A 19,156-nucleotide genomic window follows, 5' to 3' on the forward strand; every position below is an offset into this window, starting at 1 on the left:
CCATAAATGACCCCATTGTAGAAATTACACCGCTCAAGTTACTCAAAACTGATTTTACAAACTTTGTTAAACCTTTAGGTGTTCCACAAGAATTAAAGGAAAATGGAGATTACATTTCTAAATTTAACTTTTTTTGGCAGATTTTCCATTTTAATCAATTTTTTTCTTTAGCTCATCAAGGGTTAATATCCAAACAAAAATTTGCATTTATTACCCTGATTCTGAGGTTTACAGAAACATCCCATATGTGGTCGTCAACTGATGTAAGGGCGCAGAAGGAAAGGACTGCCGCATGTTTTTGGAAGGCAGATTTTGCTGGACTGGTTTTTAGACACCATGTCCCATTTGAAGCCCCCCTGATGCACCCCTACAGTAGAAACTCCCAAAAGTAACACCATTTTGGAAACTAGGGGATAAGGTGACAGTTTTATTGGTACTATTTTGGGATCATATGTTTTTTAATCGCTCTATATTAAGTTTTTTGTGAGGCAAGGTAACCAAAAAATGGCTGTTTTGGCACCGTTTTTATTTTTTACAACATTCATCTGACAGGTTAGATCACGCGCTATTTTTATAGAGCAGGTTGCTACGGACGCGGTGATATCAAATATGTCTACAAATATGTTTGTTTCAGTTTTACATAATAAAGCATTTTTGAAAATAAAATGTTTTTGTGTCTCCATTTTCTGAACGCCATATTTTTTTTATTTTTCTGCTAAACCATCTTGTGCAGGAGCTCATTTTTTGCAGGAAGAGTTGTCTTTTTTATTGGTACCATTTTTGGGTACATATGATTTTTTGATCATTCATTATTACACTTTGAGGCAAGGTGATCAAAAAAATTGGTTGTTTTGGCACAGTTAGAGCAGGACGTTACAGACGTGGCAATACCTAATATGTATACTTTTTCTTATTTATTTAAGTTTTACACAATAATGGCATTTTTGAAACCAAAAAATGATGTTTTAGTTTCTCTATAGTCTGAGAGCTATAGTTTTTTTTTTATATTTTTGGGGCGATTGTCTTATGTAGGGGCTTTTTTTGTGTGGGATGAGGTGACTGTTTTATTGGTACCATTTTGGGGGGCATACACCTTTTTGATCGCTTGATGTTACACTTTTTATGATGTAAGGTGACAAAAATAGCTTTTTTTTGGAACTATTTTTATTTTATTTTTTTACTGTGTTCACCTGAGGGGTTAAGTAATGTGATATTTTATAGAGCTGATTGTTACGGACGCTGCGATACCTAATATGTATCCTTTTTTTTATTTTTATTTTTTATTTCACTTTAACACAGTAATTGCATTTTTGAAACAAAAAAATGATGTTTTAGTGTCTCCATGTTCTGAGAGCTATAGTTTTTTTATTTCTTGGGCGATTGTCTTATATAGGGGCTCTTTTTTTACGGGATTAGGTGACAGTTTTATTGGTACCATTTTAAGGGGCATACGCCTTTTTGATCGCTTGGTGCTGTACTTTATGTGATGTAAGATGACAAAAATGTCTTTTTTTTAAACAGTTTTTATTTTATTTCTTTTACGGTGTTTATCGGACAGGGTGGATCATGTGGTATATTTATAGAACCGGTTTTTACGAACATGGCGATACCTAATATGTTTGTGTTTTTCTTTTTGTCTCTTTTTAATATAAAATCAGTGGAAATTTTTCTTTTTTACTTGAAATGTTGTTTTTTATTTTTTTATTAAAACCTTTTTTTTTTTTTTTTTACTTTTTTTTTTAAACTTTATTTCTGTCCCACTCTGGGACTTTACTTTTGGGGGTCTGATCCCCTCTGCAATGCATTACAATACATCTGTATAATACAATACAATACATTGTAATGCATTGCCTGTTAGTGTATTACTCAGTGTAATACACTAAGGCCCCTTTCACATGGGCGAGTATTCCACGCGGATGTGATGCGTGAGTTGAACGCATTGCACCCGCACTGAATCCCGACCCATTCATTTCTATGGGGCTGTTCACATGAGCGGTGATTTTCACGCATCACTTGTGCATTGCGTGAAAATTGCTGCATGCTCTATATTCTGCATTTTTCACGCAACGCAGGCCCCATAGAAGTGAATGGGGTTGCGTGAAAATCGCAAGCATCCGCAAGCAAGTGCGGATGCGGTGCGATTTTCACGCACGGTTGCTAGGAGACCATCGGGATGGAGACCCAATCATTATTATTTCCCCTTATAACACGGTTATAAGGGAAAATAATAGCATTCTGAATACAGAATGCATAGTAAAATTGCGCTGGAGGGGTTAATTTTTTTTTTTAACTCACCTTAATCCACTTGATCGCGCAGCCCGGCATCTCCTTCTGTCTTCATCTTAGCTGTGTGCAGGAACAGGACCTGTGGTGACGTCGCTCCGGTCATCACATGATTTTTTACCATGGTGATGGACCATGTGATGGACCATGTGATGACCGGAGTGACGTCACCACAGGTCCTGTTCCTACAATCAGCAAAGAAGGAGACAGAAGGAGATGCCGGGCTGCGCGATCAAGTGGACTAAGGTGAGTTCAATTATTTATTTTATTTTTTTAACCCCTTTAGCGCTATTTTACTATGCATTCTGTATTCAGAATGCTATTATTTTCCCATATAACCATGTTATAAGGGAAAATAATACAATCTACAGAACACCGATCCCAAGCCCGAACTTCTGTGAAGAAGTTCGGGTTTGGGTACCAAACATGCGCGATTTTTCTCACGCGAGTGCAAAACGCATTACAATGTTTTGCACTCACGCGGAAAAATCGCACATTTTCCCGCAACGCCCGTGTGAAACCAGCCTAACAGGTTGCCTAGGAGACCAAGCCTGAGGCTGGATCTCCTGGGCACCCGTAGAAGGCAGGTCCCGATGCCGTGCAAGGCATTGGGCAGCCTCTGCATGGTATCTGGCTGCCTTCTTACCCATCCGGTCCCCGCCACAGCAGCGCAGGGACTCTATGGGCTCCCTCACCTACTGCAAAGAAGGGCATAGAATGGGTTAATCCGCTGGCATTGGCTTGTACAGCGATGCCGGCGGATACAGCAGGGGTCCGGCTACCAGGGACTGCCAGGCCCCTGCAGTGATCGGGTGCGCACCACTCCGGTGCCCGCCCGATCACCATGATGTAATAGTACGTCAAAATGTGGGAACGCACCTGCCGCCATTATGTACTATTACGTCATATGTTGGGAAGGGGTTAAAGTAATATACACTGTAATTTGATTTAAATATAGTTCTAAAGATGACTTGTTATATTGTAAAATAGTGAGGGATTAGTTTATATTTCACACACATTTCAACTTGCATTATGCATGCGAAATATGTAAGCTGGCAACCCACATCAAGGGTCCTCATCATTTTGCTCGTCCCTAACTAAAAAAAAGCAAAAATACTAACTAAAAAAATTATCCATCCAGGATACATACACTGTATAGTCAGCTTGAGGGGATGGAAAAAAATAATGTTGCTCCACGTGAAGAGTGCTGTTGCTAAAAAGGGAATGAACCAACTGGAGAATAAAATAGTCTGAAAATAATTCCCTCACTCTTAGTCCTGCTGAACCAGTTCTTCCAACTTGAGAGGGGTCTCCATGGGCTGCTGCTGTAAAGACATCCGCATCTTCATCAGTAGTGGCCTCATGCATGCGAATGTAGTTATGGAGAACTACACAAGCTTTAATAACATGATTAACATTTTCCGGGGCCAGCTGGATGGCTGAGAGAAATATACGCCAAATGCTGGCTAAGATCCCAAAGGCACACTTCACAAATCTTCTGGCCCTGCTTAACCGATAGTTGAATGTGCGCCTTTTGTCATCCAATCCTTGCCTGGGTAAAGGACGCATGAGTTTTTTTGCGATAAGGCAAACCTCTCATCGTCAACTATGACATATGGTGCAGGTGGGCCAGAGGAGCCAGGAAGAGGAGCTGGCTGGCTGGAAAATGACCAGTTGGTTGGACTGAAGCCACCGACCGATTCTGGAAGCCCTGAAGTTGTGAGCATCAGCCGAACTTCAATAGGTCCTGATATCTACAATTAGAAACCTGTAGTTTGTGTCAGCCAAGGCCAACAAAACTACAGAGAAAAACTGTTTATAATTATAGAATCGGAACCCTGAGTTCGGTGGCTTCTTCACCTGTATGTGCTTCCTGTCAAGGGCACCAATACAGTTGGGGAATTGTGCCCTCTCCAGTAAGCCCTGGGCAATCTGAAGCCACTGCTGCCTTGTTGGTTGTGGCAGTACAGCAGCTCGCAGTCGCAACTAAATGGTGGCACAGGTTGCCCTCACTATCCCAGTAATTGTGGAGGTCCCCATTCGAAATTCTAAATGTAATGAGGAAAAAGAATTTCCTGTGGCCAAAGATCTGTGAACAAAAAATAAAAACTATCTCCATATTTATTTATATATTTATTTAATATGCAAAATCAAATCATATATATATCGGAAATAAATTACATTTCTAAGGATTATAAGTGCATGAATATTTACATACCTCAGAGTTATAATTAGGGATCAACTGATTATCGGAGTTATCTATATTATCGGCCGATATTCATGATTTTTAAAGTTATCGGTATCGGCATCTAACCTTGCCAATAACGCCAATAATGCGTCCAGCGCGCTATCACAGAACATGCTGTCAGCGCGCCATGTTTCCTCCTCAGCACAGGGGAGAAGGAGTCACTCTCTCCCTCCCCCTGTGCCGCCGCTGCCAATAAGGAGAGAGGGACGGAGGAGGGGTGGGCGCACTGCGCCACCAATGAAAATTAACGTCTAATACAAATACAGGAGGTGTGCCGCCTATATGACAAGAAGCTGCGATCAGCGGCAGTTAACCACTCAGGTGCCGCACCCAGAACGCTACTGAAGCCCCGGCTGCCATGGTAAGCTCCCTGCTGCTGTGTGTACTATACACAGGGCAGCAGGGAGAGTGTAAAGTCCTATTCACCATAATAGAGCTCTATTAGGGTGAATAGGACAAGGGATTTAAAGATCCCAGGTTCTAGCCCCTAAGGAGGGAAATAGTTATTAAATAAATAAAATAAAAAAGTAAAAAAAAAGACCAAAATATTAAGTATAAATCACCGCCTTTTCCAATTTTACATTTGAAATATATAAACAATAAATAAATAAACATATCACATATCGCCACATCCGAAAAGTCCAAACTATTAAATTATATATTTTTAAAAATCTCCTATGTGGCGAACGCCGTAGCAGAATTTTATTTTTTTTTCAAAAATGAAAATGCACAGAATATCGGTATAAGTTCACAGGTTATCGCCATGCCCCAAAATCTGTTTGTCCCTGTGAAGTCTTTGATTTAGTTCCAGTTACCGGTAATGTTGTAATGTTTGCCTTTTGATTTCATCCTATTTGCATGGCACTTACTGATATTCTTCCAGAGTTCACAATAATTCTAGTGTTTTCTTTGCAGTATAAAGGAGGAGGGGGTATTTGTTAGAAAGGCTGCAGAGAGGCTTAAAGGGGTTGTCCGGGTTCAGAGCTGGTACGTCATCGGATCTCCAAAAAATGCCTTTGCCCTGCGCGAAGAAGAGCATCGGAACATGAACTGCTCCTATGCTCAAGTCAGGGGGGCTGCCTGGGTGAAAATGGAGGAATGTCCGGGTTCAGCTCTGAACCCGGACAACCCCTTTAAGAATATATAAGAAAGGATACTCGCCCTCATAGATCCCTTACTGCTGCAGTTCTAGTGATTACTGGGTTCCTACTGGTCTCTCCTTCCTGGTTCAGTCTCAACAGCATTGACCCACCTCAGCCATAATTGTCTGACAAGGCATTTCCAGGCATTTCCTGCATTGTGAGACCAGACCAGCAGGTATCCAGTAACCATCAGAACGGGAGTGCCAGGAGATCTGTGAGGGTGGGTATCCCTTGTTCCCTTAAAGGTTTTTATCACACTCTGAGTCCTTTCTAAGAAATTTTAACCCCTGGGTGTTAACTCCTTTAACCTGATTCACAGTTTTGACATCCCCTTTAACACAATGCTACAGTTGAATTACAGTTCTAATCTACATACATGGTTAACATTGAAAATAGATTACCGTATATGCTGGCGTATAAGACGACTGGGCGTATAAGACGACCCCCAACTTTTCCAGTTAAAATATAGGGTTTGGGGTATACTCGCAGTATAAGACTACCTCTCCAACGCTATTTACTTTGGCATTAAGATCTGCAGGTAATTGTTGTGCAATTTTCGTCTTTTGCCTCAGTACCATGTTATGCCTTTCCAAGAATCTAGTACACCAGGATACAGTGGCCTTAAATCTGTTGCTGTAATCTGGGTTATTTTTTGGCCCACTGAAGTGCAAACAAACGTCACTACATAACCGTTTTGGCGATGCTCATTCAACATGTCTGCTACATGTTTTTCAAGTTCTGGCCAATGTGGGGTGCCTCTTCTTAATGCACACTTACCCCTTGGCATACTCTTTAATACTTTTTCATTTGCTTTCCAGTCCCGAACCATCTTTTCTGTTACTCCATATTGTCTTGCAGCAGCGCAGTTATTATGTTCCATGGCAAAGTTTACAACTTTAAGTTTGAAACCTGCTTCATATTTCTTTCTTCTTGCTGGTAGAGCCATGATGGGTTTTGACTGTTAGCCATTTGTATACTGTACTGTGTATACTGGTGCTGTACTGTATGAACCAGTAGAGATACTGGTGCTGTACTGTATGTACAGATACTGGTGCTGTACTGTATGCACAGATACTGGTGCTGTACTGTATTTACCACCACATGTATCTGCTCCCCAGATAGACTCTGTTTTTTCACCACAGATAAGATGCAAACCAAACTTCATTAGAGATCCGCCGTTCCAACATTAGAATTGGCTGAAGTGCAGATGCTCCTGCTTCCCCCTGCCTTCCCTCAGAATCGCCAATCCAAACCAGTATACAACAACCAGCCAATCACGGCAAGCGATGTACCGGTATTTTCTGTGCACACTGCATACAAAGCCTGCTTGGATTGGGTGGGTCAGCTCTCCCTGCCTGCCCAGCCCTCCCTGTCTTCAAGACAATCTGAGCGGTAGTGCGCAATGTGATACTGCCGGCACGAGAAAACCACTGAGAGCAGGGAGAGGGGGCTGCTTCAGGAGTGGCTGTCCGGGATGCAGCGCACGGTGGCTCAGCTAGAGGGTGCCTGTCCCTGAACCTGGAGAAGGACAGCTTCTCCAGTCCGGCTGGGAAGCAAGTTTCAGCATGCCGTATACCGACATATAAGACAACACCCGGCGTATAAGACGACCCCCGACTTTAAAACAGATTTTCATGTGTTAAAAACTAGTCTTATACGCAGGAATATACAGTACTTTTATTTTGTTCTTATCCTAAATTACTGCCTATTTATAGTCTAAAGCACAACTGACAAGCTCTATGTGAGATAATTATTAATATTGGGGCAACGTGAAGGGTGTAGAGGTATTTCTGTCCGATGCAGTGTGTGCCCTCCTGATGAATCTTGGGTAGGCTGAAAACAATTTGCCTACTACTCTTCTTTTCCTGGTAAAAAAGTGGGGGAAAATGTTCAAAAATGAGTTCAGCTTGCTGTTAAGAAGCCGTACAGCACCACATAGAACGGCCATATTCCACACTTTGTCCTCTTTATTTGATGGTAGTTAATGTAGATGTTTCAATGCTTATTAGTATCTAGATTCCTCAGGAATAATTGGTTTTGGTCACATCACAAACCTAGAAACTCTTTAGCAACATGCCTACTAGATTTTATGTTGGTACCACCTAGTGAAGTTGCACTAATGCAATGCAGTGTAGTGCAATAGCAGATATTACATGCATGTAATAGTATCATTAGTTTTGCATAATGAAAATAGAATCCATTTATCTTATATAAACCTACATTTTCTTGTTTGCTTAGGGCCAGAAATGAAATTTCGAGGGGTGTTTCATCCAGTAATTATCTTCCCTGCAAGAATTGAGGAACTCCACCTTGTGACTGAGAGTGATACAGGTAAGGCAATGTGCTTTATTAACATATATAGCAATGTTCTTTTTATATGTATGTAAATCAACTGACTTTCTTATTGTAGGAATAACATTCGGAGCAGCCTGCAGTCTTACAGTACTGAAAGACACACTAAATAATGTTGTTTCACGCTTGCCAGAGGAGAAGACCAAGCTTTACCGGACCCTCTTACAGCAGCTCTCAACTCTGGCTGGTGCCCAGATTAGGAACACAGCTGTAAGTGGCCACAGAGTCATCACTGCAACTGGATATAATGCAGTAATGCCATTGCTCAGACTAAATGTTAACTATTACTTCCAGTCTTTAGGAGGAAATATCATTAGCCGGTTGACAACATCTGATCTAAACCCAGTTCTGGCTGCAGGAGGCTGCGTGCTAAACCTAGCATCCAAAGGTACTTCAGCACATGAAATTCTTTTATTTTGTGGCTTGCAGTCTTATTTGTAATTAAAGGGGACTTTTTAGCACTACTGACAGGCCTGTATTAAAAAAATTATTGTATTCTCTATATTCTCAACTTTTCTTAGAATTGTGTGTTGTGCTGTTCCTCCATTTCAACTCCTGAAAGTGTATTAATAAATTGAAAGCTGGGTATTACAATCTCCCTTGTTTCTACACAGCCTGACACTGTCAGAACTGATTGACAACTTGTCTACAAACTGCAATGTATTAATACATTTGCAGGAGGTATAACAGCACAATGCAGAATGCTAAGAAAGAAATTGTCCAGCATTATTAGTTCATGGGAAATACAGGTATGTCAGGAGAGATGACAGGTCTTTAAGGATTTGCAACAAGAATGTATATCATACGTCTTCGCTGGGTGGCACTTCAGAAGCCACTACTGATGGCTGTATCTCAGGCTTTATAGCAGCTAGAGATTTGAGGTCTTGTTTTAAAACTGCCAATCTAAGCTTTAAAACAACACAGGGATTGTTCAGATGGCAGTGATAGCTCTGTTGGAGGTACTGTCGGGCAGTAATAATTCAATTATTAATTATGGTCATAAAAATAATTAACCATAAAAAAAATTATAAAATTTGTCATAAATTCTTAAAATCATGACCTGGTGAATTGTAGACAAACTAATTGATACAATTCACATCTGAGTCCGACTATTTCCTCAGATAATAAGTTTTTTATTTGTTTTTTGTTTTTTATAAAAATTGTATTATCTGTTATATGAAAAACATATACAAAATCAGACCATCCAAGGGTCCATATTACAATAATCAACAATATAATAACATTTTACCCCCGATACCCACCCCCCACCCTTGAGAGAAAGAGAGAGAGAGAGAAAAAAAAAAAAAAAAAAAAAAAACAAGCACAAACACATCCGGCCCTAGTTCAACCATTTTTTCCATATTTTGTCCGTTTTTTCAGCTCTATCACTATATCTCTTGGACACCCGTTCCAGTTTAATCAAATTAACAACTGCTTCTTGCCACTGTCCCACTGTGGGAGGATCTACATTTACCCATTTCCAAAGTATGAGAAGTCTAGCCTGAAATAGTACTTTACTTAAAACCAATCGTATCTCTTTATTTAGTTTAAGATGTTCTGTAGCCCCTAGAATGCAAACTACTGGGTCTTCAAAAACTTGAACTCCCAGAAATACTGATGTAATCTCTAAAATCTCTTTCCAGTACCTAAAAAGTTTAGGACATCTCCAAAAACAATGTATAAAATTCGCTTTCTCACCTTTACATTTTGGGCACAGATCTGAAGTTCTAACTCCCATTTTCTTTAACGCCCAAGGAGATCGATGTAACCTATGAACTATAAAAAACTGGGAGATTTTATATGAGGCCCTTTCCGACACCTTAATATAACTTCTAAGGGCATCATTCCATTTTAATTCCGTAAAAGACGGGAGCTCTTTTTCCCATTTTCCTCTGGCAAGTATTGTAATCCGTTCTTTTTTTCCATCCATCAAAATCCTATATCTTTTTGCCGTTGTTCCTCTTTTTTCTCCTCCATTGGTAAATTTATCTATTATATTTGATTGTTCCTTTCTATATTTATCTAAATTCACCGGTATCCTGACAGCATTTTTAAGCTGAAGATATTTATAACTATCCTTTTGGGGGATCCCAAACTCCATTGCCAAGGTGCCAAAATCCTTGAGTTTATCTTCCTCAAATACTTGACCTAAATATTTTACCCCCTTTTTATCCCAATCTATGTAAGACCTAATCCTTTGCACTTCCTTTAAATACTTTTCCAAATAGGTGTATACTGAAAGTACCCTTTAATATCCAATATTTTTTTAACTTCCACCCATATGTATTCCATTGAATTCAATATTCTATTTCCTATGATATTTTTCCCCAGTGTTCCTGACTCCAACACCTCTAAGTGATTAATTTCCCCTCTTCATTAATTCCTCCCTCCCCACTAAACCATTTAAACTTCCCTTTATCTGACTATATTGTGTTATCAAATAATAAAAAAAAACAATTAGGAACTGCTAATCCACCATCTCTTACTGGAAGCTGAAGAACTTCTCTCCTTAACCTAGGAATGTCACCTTTCCAAATAAAATCCCCCCATTAAACTGTCTAATAACCTAAAATTTTTCTTCGGCAACCTCATTGGGGCATTTTGTAAAACGTACAATATTTTTGGGAGAAAAATATTTTTTGTTAAATTCACCCGTCCCTGGATTGACGACGGTAATTTTTTCCAGATATGTATTTTAGTTCTGAGTTCTTTTATTAAGGGGAGTACGTTTAACTTTTCATATTCTTCTATATTGCTAGAAATCTGTATTCCTAAATATTTAAAACTCTCGTGTTGCTCAAGCACATGCACCCTTGAACAATTCTGTAGTAACCCCTTCCCTAATAACATCATATGGGATTTCCCCCAATTAATATTTAGACCAGAGAAAAAAACTAAATTATCTTTTATATCTATTACTCTATTAAACTCATCCCCAGTGTTGTGCATAAATAATAAAATATCATCGGCATACATTAATAATTTTTCATTTCCATCCCCATATTGAAAACCTTTACACTCCCTATAATTTCTTATCATACATGCCAAGGGTTCTATTGCAATTGCAAATAATAATGGGGAGAGAGGGCATCCCTGCCTGGTGCCCCTATAAAGGGCAAAAGGCAGGGACAAGCTCCCATTCACCATCACCCTAGACCTTGGATTGGAATATATAAGTTGAATCCATCTTATAAATCCCTCCCCTATACCAACCCTTTTCAGAACTGGTTTCTTCCGGGTTTAAATAGTGCCAGACATCAATCCAGTTAAACTCCAAGGCCAGTTTAAACAAATCTACATTTTGTATTCTTCCCCCTCTGCTAGACATTCTATCCCTGAGTAGATCCATTACAGCATTGTAATCTCCTATCGCAATCATTATACATTCCTGTCTATTCAACATAAATCTATGCAACTCGTATAACACATCTGGCTTGTATGGTGGAGGGATATATATATTTGCGATTACCATTTTAACCCCTTCTACATTACATTGTAAGAAGAGGTACCTACCACAGTCGTCCGCCTCACATGCAACACACTCAAATTTAATCTTATCATGTACCAAAATTGAAGCCCCTCTTGAATAAGTAGTGTATACCGAATGGTACCCTTCCAGTGTCCATCTCTTCTCCAACCACCTTAAGGAATCTTTAACTAAGTGTGTCTCTTGGAGGCAAACGATGGCTGGCAAGAACCTCTTCATCCACTCAAACATAGCATATCTCTTTATCCTTTCTCGCAAACCTCTGACATTTAAATAAAGAATCTTAATCATCTAGCAGATGGGGGAGAGAAAGAAGAGAAAAAAAAAAACCCTCTCTCTTTCTCTCTTCTCCAGTATTCCTCCTTCCCCACCCTTCAGAATAGCTCCCCCTCTGCTGGTCAGCAGTCGAGGCAGCTCCATTACTCAGCATAATGGCTCCTTAACCCCCCCCTCTACCCCTCCCCCTCAAATACCCATCATGTCTGCCCATTCATTTGCTTCTATTGGTGTCTGAAAAAATTTGACCTTTCCTTTATATTCCACCCTTAGCTTTGCAGGAAAGAGTAAGCTATACTTCAAACCTACTTCCCTTAATCTCTATTTTACAGTTATAAACTCCTTCCTGCGTGCGTTAGTATCTGCCGAGTAAATCTGGAAAAAGTCTTATTTTTCCCCCATGTATCTGATATTTTTCAGAGGTTCTAGCATCAGACAGTATTATATCTCGATCCTTAGAGAGTAAACATTTCACCAACATATGTCTAGGGTAATCCCCTGGGACCCTCTTTTTCGCGGGAACCTTGTATGCTCTTTCAATAGCGAACAGGGGAGAGAGGATACCCTCCTTACAATTCTCCTTTATCCATCTCTCCATAAATTCTATAAATAAGTTCTTTTTGACGTGAGATGACGTTAATGATAAAAATATAGTCCTACATTATACAATAATACACAGGTATTATAAAAATATGCAGATTTCTTGGTTATATGGTTATAAACATATATAAGTAAATAAACACAATGATACATGCAAATGAATATATATAGCGTTAATATAAAGCATTACAAGCCTAACAATACATGTGAGTGGAAATAACTTGTCACATTATAACAAAGCTATTATTAGGTTAGGCTATCAAATAGGAACATAATTTATATATATATATCACTTCTGTTCAGAGAAAACCTCATGATATCAAGATGGGCATATCTAATCCTAGACATCATTATAGAATGCTAAATACATTCTGCCCCCCCTAACCAACTACATCACATGACCTCAAGATGGGCAAATCCATTCAAGGATGTAACTTAGAAAAGATAACTGTATCCTTCCGTCCCATCCTGGACTATTTTCACACATATAACTTTGGTAAGAATATTAAGATAAATTACAGGGATCTAGGATCTTTGCTAGACTGTATCTTAAATGGGAAGGACTTTAAACAAGTCTTTCCTGTGAGAATCCATCATTTAGCTTGGTGAAGAATGTTCTATCAATATAGAATATATATGTATAATATGCGCTAAGAGCTTCTTCACTGCTTTGCAGTAAATTATGGCGTCATGTATTTGACCCTGTTCACATATTCACCTGTTCGCTCAGTCTTAGCGCATTTAGTGGTGTGCTGCTACTTTATTTGTTTGCTGTATTATTGCCGGGTAGCTGTTCCGTTTTTTTCATATATATATATATATATATATATATATATATCATTATATCATTTAATGCTTTGCTAGATTGTGAGACATGATTCTTCTGCAGGTAGAATGAAGCCTCACAATATCCTAAGACTATATCTCAATATGGAGATGATCAATTAATTAATATATTTATTTATTCGCCAATCTAGATGGTATAATTTCACCCACACTATCTAATTAGTCTTAATAAAATGAAATATTATTCTCTGTGTCTCTTACCAAGTCCTAGTAGGAATCTCACTTCTGCCCCTAGGAAAGCTGGGTGGTCCATCATAGCGCATCTCACCATGGCTTTTATCTTGATAGACCCCTCTAGAGAGCTCCACTTGTCTTTCTTTTTCTCCTCCTCCTTTCTCTCCCATGTGAGCTTTCTTATCCAAAAACTTAGCAAATGATCACACCCTTCCAGATTAGGGTTTTCCAATCACATCGGATGGGTGTGTTCATATGGAAATTATCCTATGAGATCATATTTACCCAGAATGCACTTTTGCTACTGTTGTAATGTCACCTACTCATACCTAGGTGGCACTGCTGTATAAGCTATTTGCATCATAGTATAAAGGGTTAACTTATGTAAGTCTGAATAAAATGTATTATATACATTTGACCTTAGAAGCTTTAATTCAAAGCTATAGGGATTAATTCTGACACTTGTAGCAATTAGAGACAGACCTCTAGGCGTCTCTCTAAATGTTTCTCGCACTGTTGATTTATGGACTGTAATGGTATGAATGGGCCTTGTTTTCTCACAGAGATATCAGTATCTCCTGTCATACCAAAGATGTGATTAATTGTTACAAAACACACATCTTTACTGACACTCTTTTAGAGACTAATATACTGGATACATTTTTGTCTTCATAACATATAACAATATAATATTAAGAAATATATACATATATATATATATACAGTCGTGGCCAAAAGTTTTGAGAATGACACAAATATTAGTTTTCACAAATTTCGCTGCTAAACTGCTTTTAGATCTTTGTTTCAGTTATTTCTGTGATGTAGTGAAATATAATTACACGCACTTCATACGTTTCAAAGGCTTTTATCGACAATTACATGACATTTATGTAAAGAGTCAGTATTTGCAGTGTTGGCCCTTCTTTTTCAGGACCTCTGCAATTCGACTGAGCGTGCTCTCAATCAACTTCTGGGCCAATTCCTGACTGATAGCAACCCATTCTTTCATAATCACTTCTTGGAGTTTGTCAGAATTAGTGGGTTTTTGTTTGTCCACCCGCCTCTTGAGGATTGACCACAAGTTCTCAATGGGATTAAAATCTAGGGAGTTTCCAGGCCATGGACCCAAAATGTCAACGTTTTGGTCCCCGAGCCACTTAGTTATCGCTTTTGCCTTATGGCACGGTGCTCCATCGTGCTGGAAAATGCATTGTTCTTCACCAAACTGTTGTTGGATTGTTGGAAGAAGTTGCTGTTGGAGGGTGTTTTGGTACCATTCTTTATTCATGGCTGTGTTTTGGGGCAAAATTGTGAGTGAGCCCACTCCCTTGAATGAGAAGCAACCCCACACATGAATGGTCTCAGGATGCTTTACTGTTGGCATGACACAGGACTGATGGTAGCGCTCACCTTTTCTTCTCCGGACAAGCCTTTTTCCAGATAGTAACATAGTACATAAGGCCGAAAAAATACATTTGTCCATCCAGTTCGGCCTGATATCCTGCAAGTTGATCCAGAGGAAGGCAAAAAAAAAAAAAAGTGAAGTAGAAGCCAATTTTCCCCACTTTAGGGGAATAAAAAATTCCTTCCCGACTCCAATCAGGCAATCAGAATAACTCCCTGGATCAACGACCCCTCTCTAGTAGCCATAGCCTGTAATATTATTACGCTCCAGAAATACATCCAGGCCCCTCTTGAATTCCTTTATTGTACTCACCATCACCACCTCCTCAGGCAGAGAGTTCCATAGTCTCACTGCTCTTACCGTAAAGAATCCTTTTCTATGTTTGTGTACAAACCTTCTTTCCTCCACACGCAGAGGATGTCCCCTCGTCACAGTCACAGTTCTGGGGATAAATAGATGATGGGATAGATCTCTATACTGACCCCTGATATATTTATACATATTAGGCTACTTTCACACTAGCGTTCGGAGCGGATCCGTCTGATGTTTCATCAGACGGATCCGCTCCGATAATGCAGACGTTCGCATCCGTTCAGAACGGATGCGTCTGCATTAAAACTTAGAAAATTTTCTAAGTGTGAAAGTTGTCTGAGCGGATCCGTTCAGACTTTACATTGTAAGTCAATAGGGAACGGATCCGCTTGAAGATTGAGCCATATGGTGTCATCTTCAAGCGGATCCGCCCCCATTGACTTACATTGTAAGTCTGGACGGATCCGCTCGCCTCCGCACGGCCAGGCGGACACCCGAACGCTGCAAGCAGAGTTCAGGTGTCCGCTCACTGAGCGGAGCCTGAACGCTGAACGCTGGCAGGCGGATGCATTGTCAGTGGATCTGTCTCCACTGAGAATGCATTGGGGCCAGACGGATGCGTCCGGGACCGCTCGTGAGCCCCTTCAAACGGAGCGCACGAGCGGACACCCGAACGCTAGTGTGAAAGTAGGCTTAATTAGATCTCCCCTCAGTCGTCTTTTTTCTAAAGTGAATAACCCTAATTTTGATAATCTTTCAGGGTACTGTAGTTGCCCCATTCCAGTTATTACTTTAGATGCCCTAAACAATCGGAAAGAGGCTTCATTGGAGAATATGACTTTGCCCCAATCCTCAGCAGTCCATTCACCATACTTTCTGCAGAAGATCAATCTGTCCCTGATGGGTTTTTTTGGAGAGAAGTGGCTTCTTTGCTGGCCTTCTTGACACCAGGCCATCTTTCAAAAGTCTTTGCCACACTGTGCGTGCAGATGCGCTCACACCTGCCTGCTGCCATTCCTGCACTGGTGGCACTCCGATCCCGCAGCTGAATCCTCTTTAGGAGACGATCCTAGCGCTTGCTGGACTTTCTTGGACGCCCTGAAGCCTTCTTAACAAGTATTTAACCTCTTTCCTTGAAGTTCTTGATGATCCTATAAATTGTTGATTGAGGTGCAATCTTAGTAGCCACAATATCCTTGCCTGTGGCGAAGACATTTTTAACTTTTTTGTCACTTTTATCATAATTTTTTTTCCTGCTCTGCACCACTTTTTCTGTGTGCGAGCTGTAAATGCCAAGTGGTGATCAGTCCGTACTTCACTGCTCAGGGCCTCAGGGCCTGGCTTTTTTGGCCCAGATATTTATATATATATATATATATATATATATATATATATATAATTTTTTTTTTTTTTTTATTAATTAATTTTATTTTATATCCGGCACATAAAAATTTACAAAACATGATGTTACACAAATACAATAATTGTCCACAAAAATTTTCAAAACATTTCCATCATGAATACAAAATTCGTATACAAAAGGTAAAGGACCTATTTAATCCCTTTCCCGCATCCCCTCCCCTGCCCTCGTTATCGCTGCCTCAGGGCACATCCGCGGCGAACCATACCCTATGACCATGTCGACCAAGTTCCATCCCACCTGATTTTCTCGGTCATAGTATGACTGGCGAGTTTCTCATATTTCTTCACTTTATCAACCAAACGGTGCCATTCAGATACCAACAAAGGACTATCTTAGCCCCAGTTCCTAGCAATCACCACCCTGCCCAGCATCAGTGACTTCATCCAGAAAATATTTTCCCGTCCCTGCTCATTGAATAAAGAAGCACCTAAAACTGCAGTTATTATATCTAGATTATAATTATATAAGGAACATCTCCTTAACTCAGAAGCAACATTAGACCAGAAATCCTGAATCATAGGACATGACCAGACAAGATGTATAAAATCGGCGCGTTGGGCCTGGCACCTACGGCATCTATCTGAGACATCCCTATAGAACCGAGAAATAGAGAGGGGTATATAATATAGACAGTGTAAACTGTGAATTAGCCTGTGATTCCCCGATATAGAGGTTTTCCGAATATTCCTATAAATTAGTTCCCATTTTAATGTTTTATTGTTTCCTATATTTTGAGCCCATTTCATTTCACTTCTGAACTTATTCATTTTACCCATTTCCAATCTCAGTTTACTATAAATTAGTGAAAGAGACATACCGTTCTGATATGAATTGAAACACCAATCCATAAACTCATGTGATTTAATCATGTTTGACCTGAAAATATTTATACTTATCTAACATTTTAACATGCCTGTGCCCCAATATATCCACCAGTGTCCTAATGTCACCATTATATATCATTTGCTCAACCCTAATTATACCCTTCCTTTCCCAATATTCAATATCATCAATCTTATTAAATTCGCTAAATTGCACATTATACCATAGAGGGGTGAATTTAAATAGATGCGTAATTCCCAAAGTAGTTTTGAGTGAGTTCCAGACAAGTTGCATAGAGCGTGAAATAATACACTTTTTCCCCACCTCTCCCATATAACCAATTTCTAAAATGCTAAATATGTCCTGCTGAAGTCCTCTGTAATTTCTGATAAGTTGGGGATATATCTTGAGGGGAGCAGAGAGAAACCACTGTATTTGAGAGGCTAAATAATAGCCCCGCAAATAGGGGAGAGATAAACCCCCATTCTCTTCTGCTAGCCACAAGTAATTTTGTTTAATACGGACTCTTTTCCTGCCCCAGATCAGTTCATTAAACAGTCTCTCAAGAGCTTTAAAATATACATCTTCGATCCATATCGGGCAAGGGGCCAGTTAGTGGGAGAAGCACCATTTTAATTAAAGTAATCCTATCTGCCTGGCCCAGCATCAGCTTTCGCCAAACATAAACTTTATTTTTTATTTTGTCTATTAGTGGGATAATATTCAATTTGATATAATCGCCGAAACGCGCGTTGGGGCAGCGCCATCCTGGGTTTTTCAGCACACGGTTCTCCCTAGGTGAGCTCTGGTCCTCCTGTTACTCCTTTCCTGGCATATATGACCTCGGTGTTCACCACACCTGGTCTTCATGGTTGGTTTGTTGTTCATTTTCATTTATTATTTTTTTCAATATACCATTTCACTGCCATGTGGGGTTACTTATGGTGACCACTGCCTCACCTATATACATCTGTTATTGCTCTGTTCTCATAGGTCAGGCATTGTTCCTAGCATTTTTCCTATGACTTACTGATATATTATATTGCATTATCCATCCGTGTGCTATTCCCAGGGTGGCGCTCTTTCTTTTCTGTCCTCCGCTCCCATTTTTGTCCTGTTTATGGCATTAGATTCATTGTCCTTTTGTATTTATGCAATTTTTATTATGTCTGAATAAAATATATATATTTTGGTACTATGAGCTCCATTTCTTTGTGTTTCTGCTATTGCACTCGGGAGCTTGTGCCGAGTTATCCCCTAAGGGCGTCCTTTGTTGGTACATTGGGTGGACACTGTCCCTCATCCCTCCGTGGGACACCCTGGGTCTTTCTTTTTGTTTCTTTGAAGAATGATACTCAGCCTGTGCCCACTTTTTTTTCATACACAAGATTTTCTCAGGAATCAGGTGAGTTTCAACTAGACCCACAATCGCAGGAAGATGTTTGCTTATTATATCAGAGACAATCACTCTTTTAGTTCTGTCCGCCAGACCACGGACATTCCATACAAAAAGTCTTTCTGTCATTAAAATGTATTTATCCTGCCTCCAGGTGAATCCTTGGAGGTACGTGCTTCCCAGGCCTGTCTACCATAGATATGCCCCGAGACAGCGAATCCCCCCCCCTCTCCCCCACTAACCCCCCTTCCTGGTCACCGGAAAGTACCATTCCTCCCTGATAGCCTCTTCCTATTTGCACTCCCCACCCTCGCCACCCACACCAACTCCATATTTATTTAGCAATACCCTCCTGCTCCATCCATGATAGTACTCCATCCAATTTAGGGA

The 19,156-nt window shown here is 39.9% G+C and overlaps 1 protein-coding gene across 2 annotated transcripts in view; it reads left to right on the plus strand.

Moving 5' to 3' along the window:
• Positions 1–19,156, plus strand: part of LOC121007452 (aldehyde oxidase-like) — a 292,875-nt gene that overhangs the window by 65,105 nt on the left and 208,614 nt on the right. For both annotated transcript variants that reach the window (XM_040439380.1, XM_040439381.1), the window contains exons 10-12: positions 7,912–8,004; positions 8,084–8,235; positions 8,320–8,413. In XM_040439380.1, coding sequence (XP_040295314.1) covers positions 7,912–8,004; positions 8,084–8,235; positions 8,320–8,413 — 339 coding nt within the window. The remainder of the gene's footprint in view (positions 1–7,911; positions 8,005–8,083; positions 8,236–8,319; positions 8,414–19,156) is intronic.

Source organism: Bufo bufo, chromosome 7 (assembly GCF_905171765.1).
Source record: "Bufo bufo chromosome 7, aBufBuf1.1, whole genome shotgun sequence".
Classification (NCBI taxonomy): domain Eukaryota; kingdom Metazoa; phylum Chordata; class Amphibia; order Anura; family Bufonidae; genus Bufo; species Bufo bufo.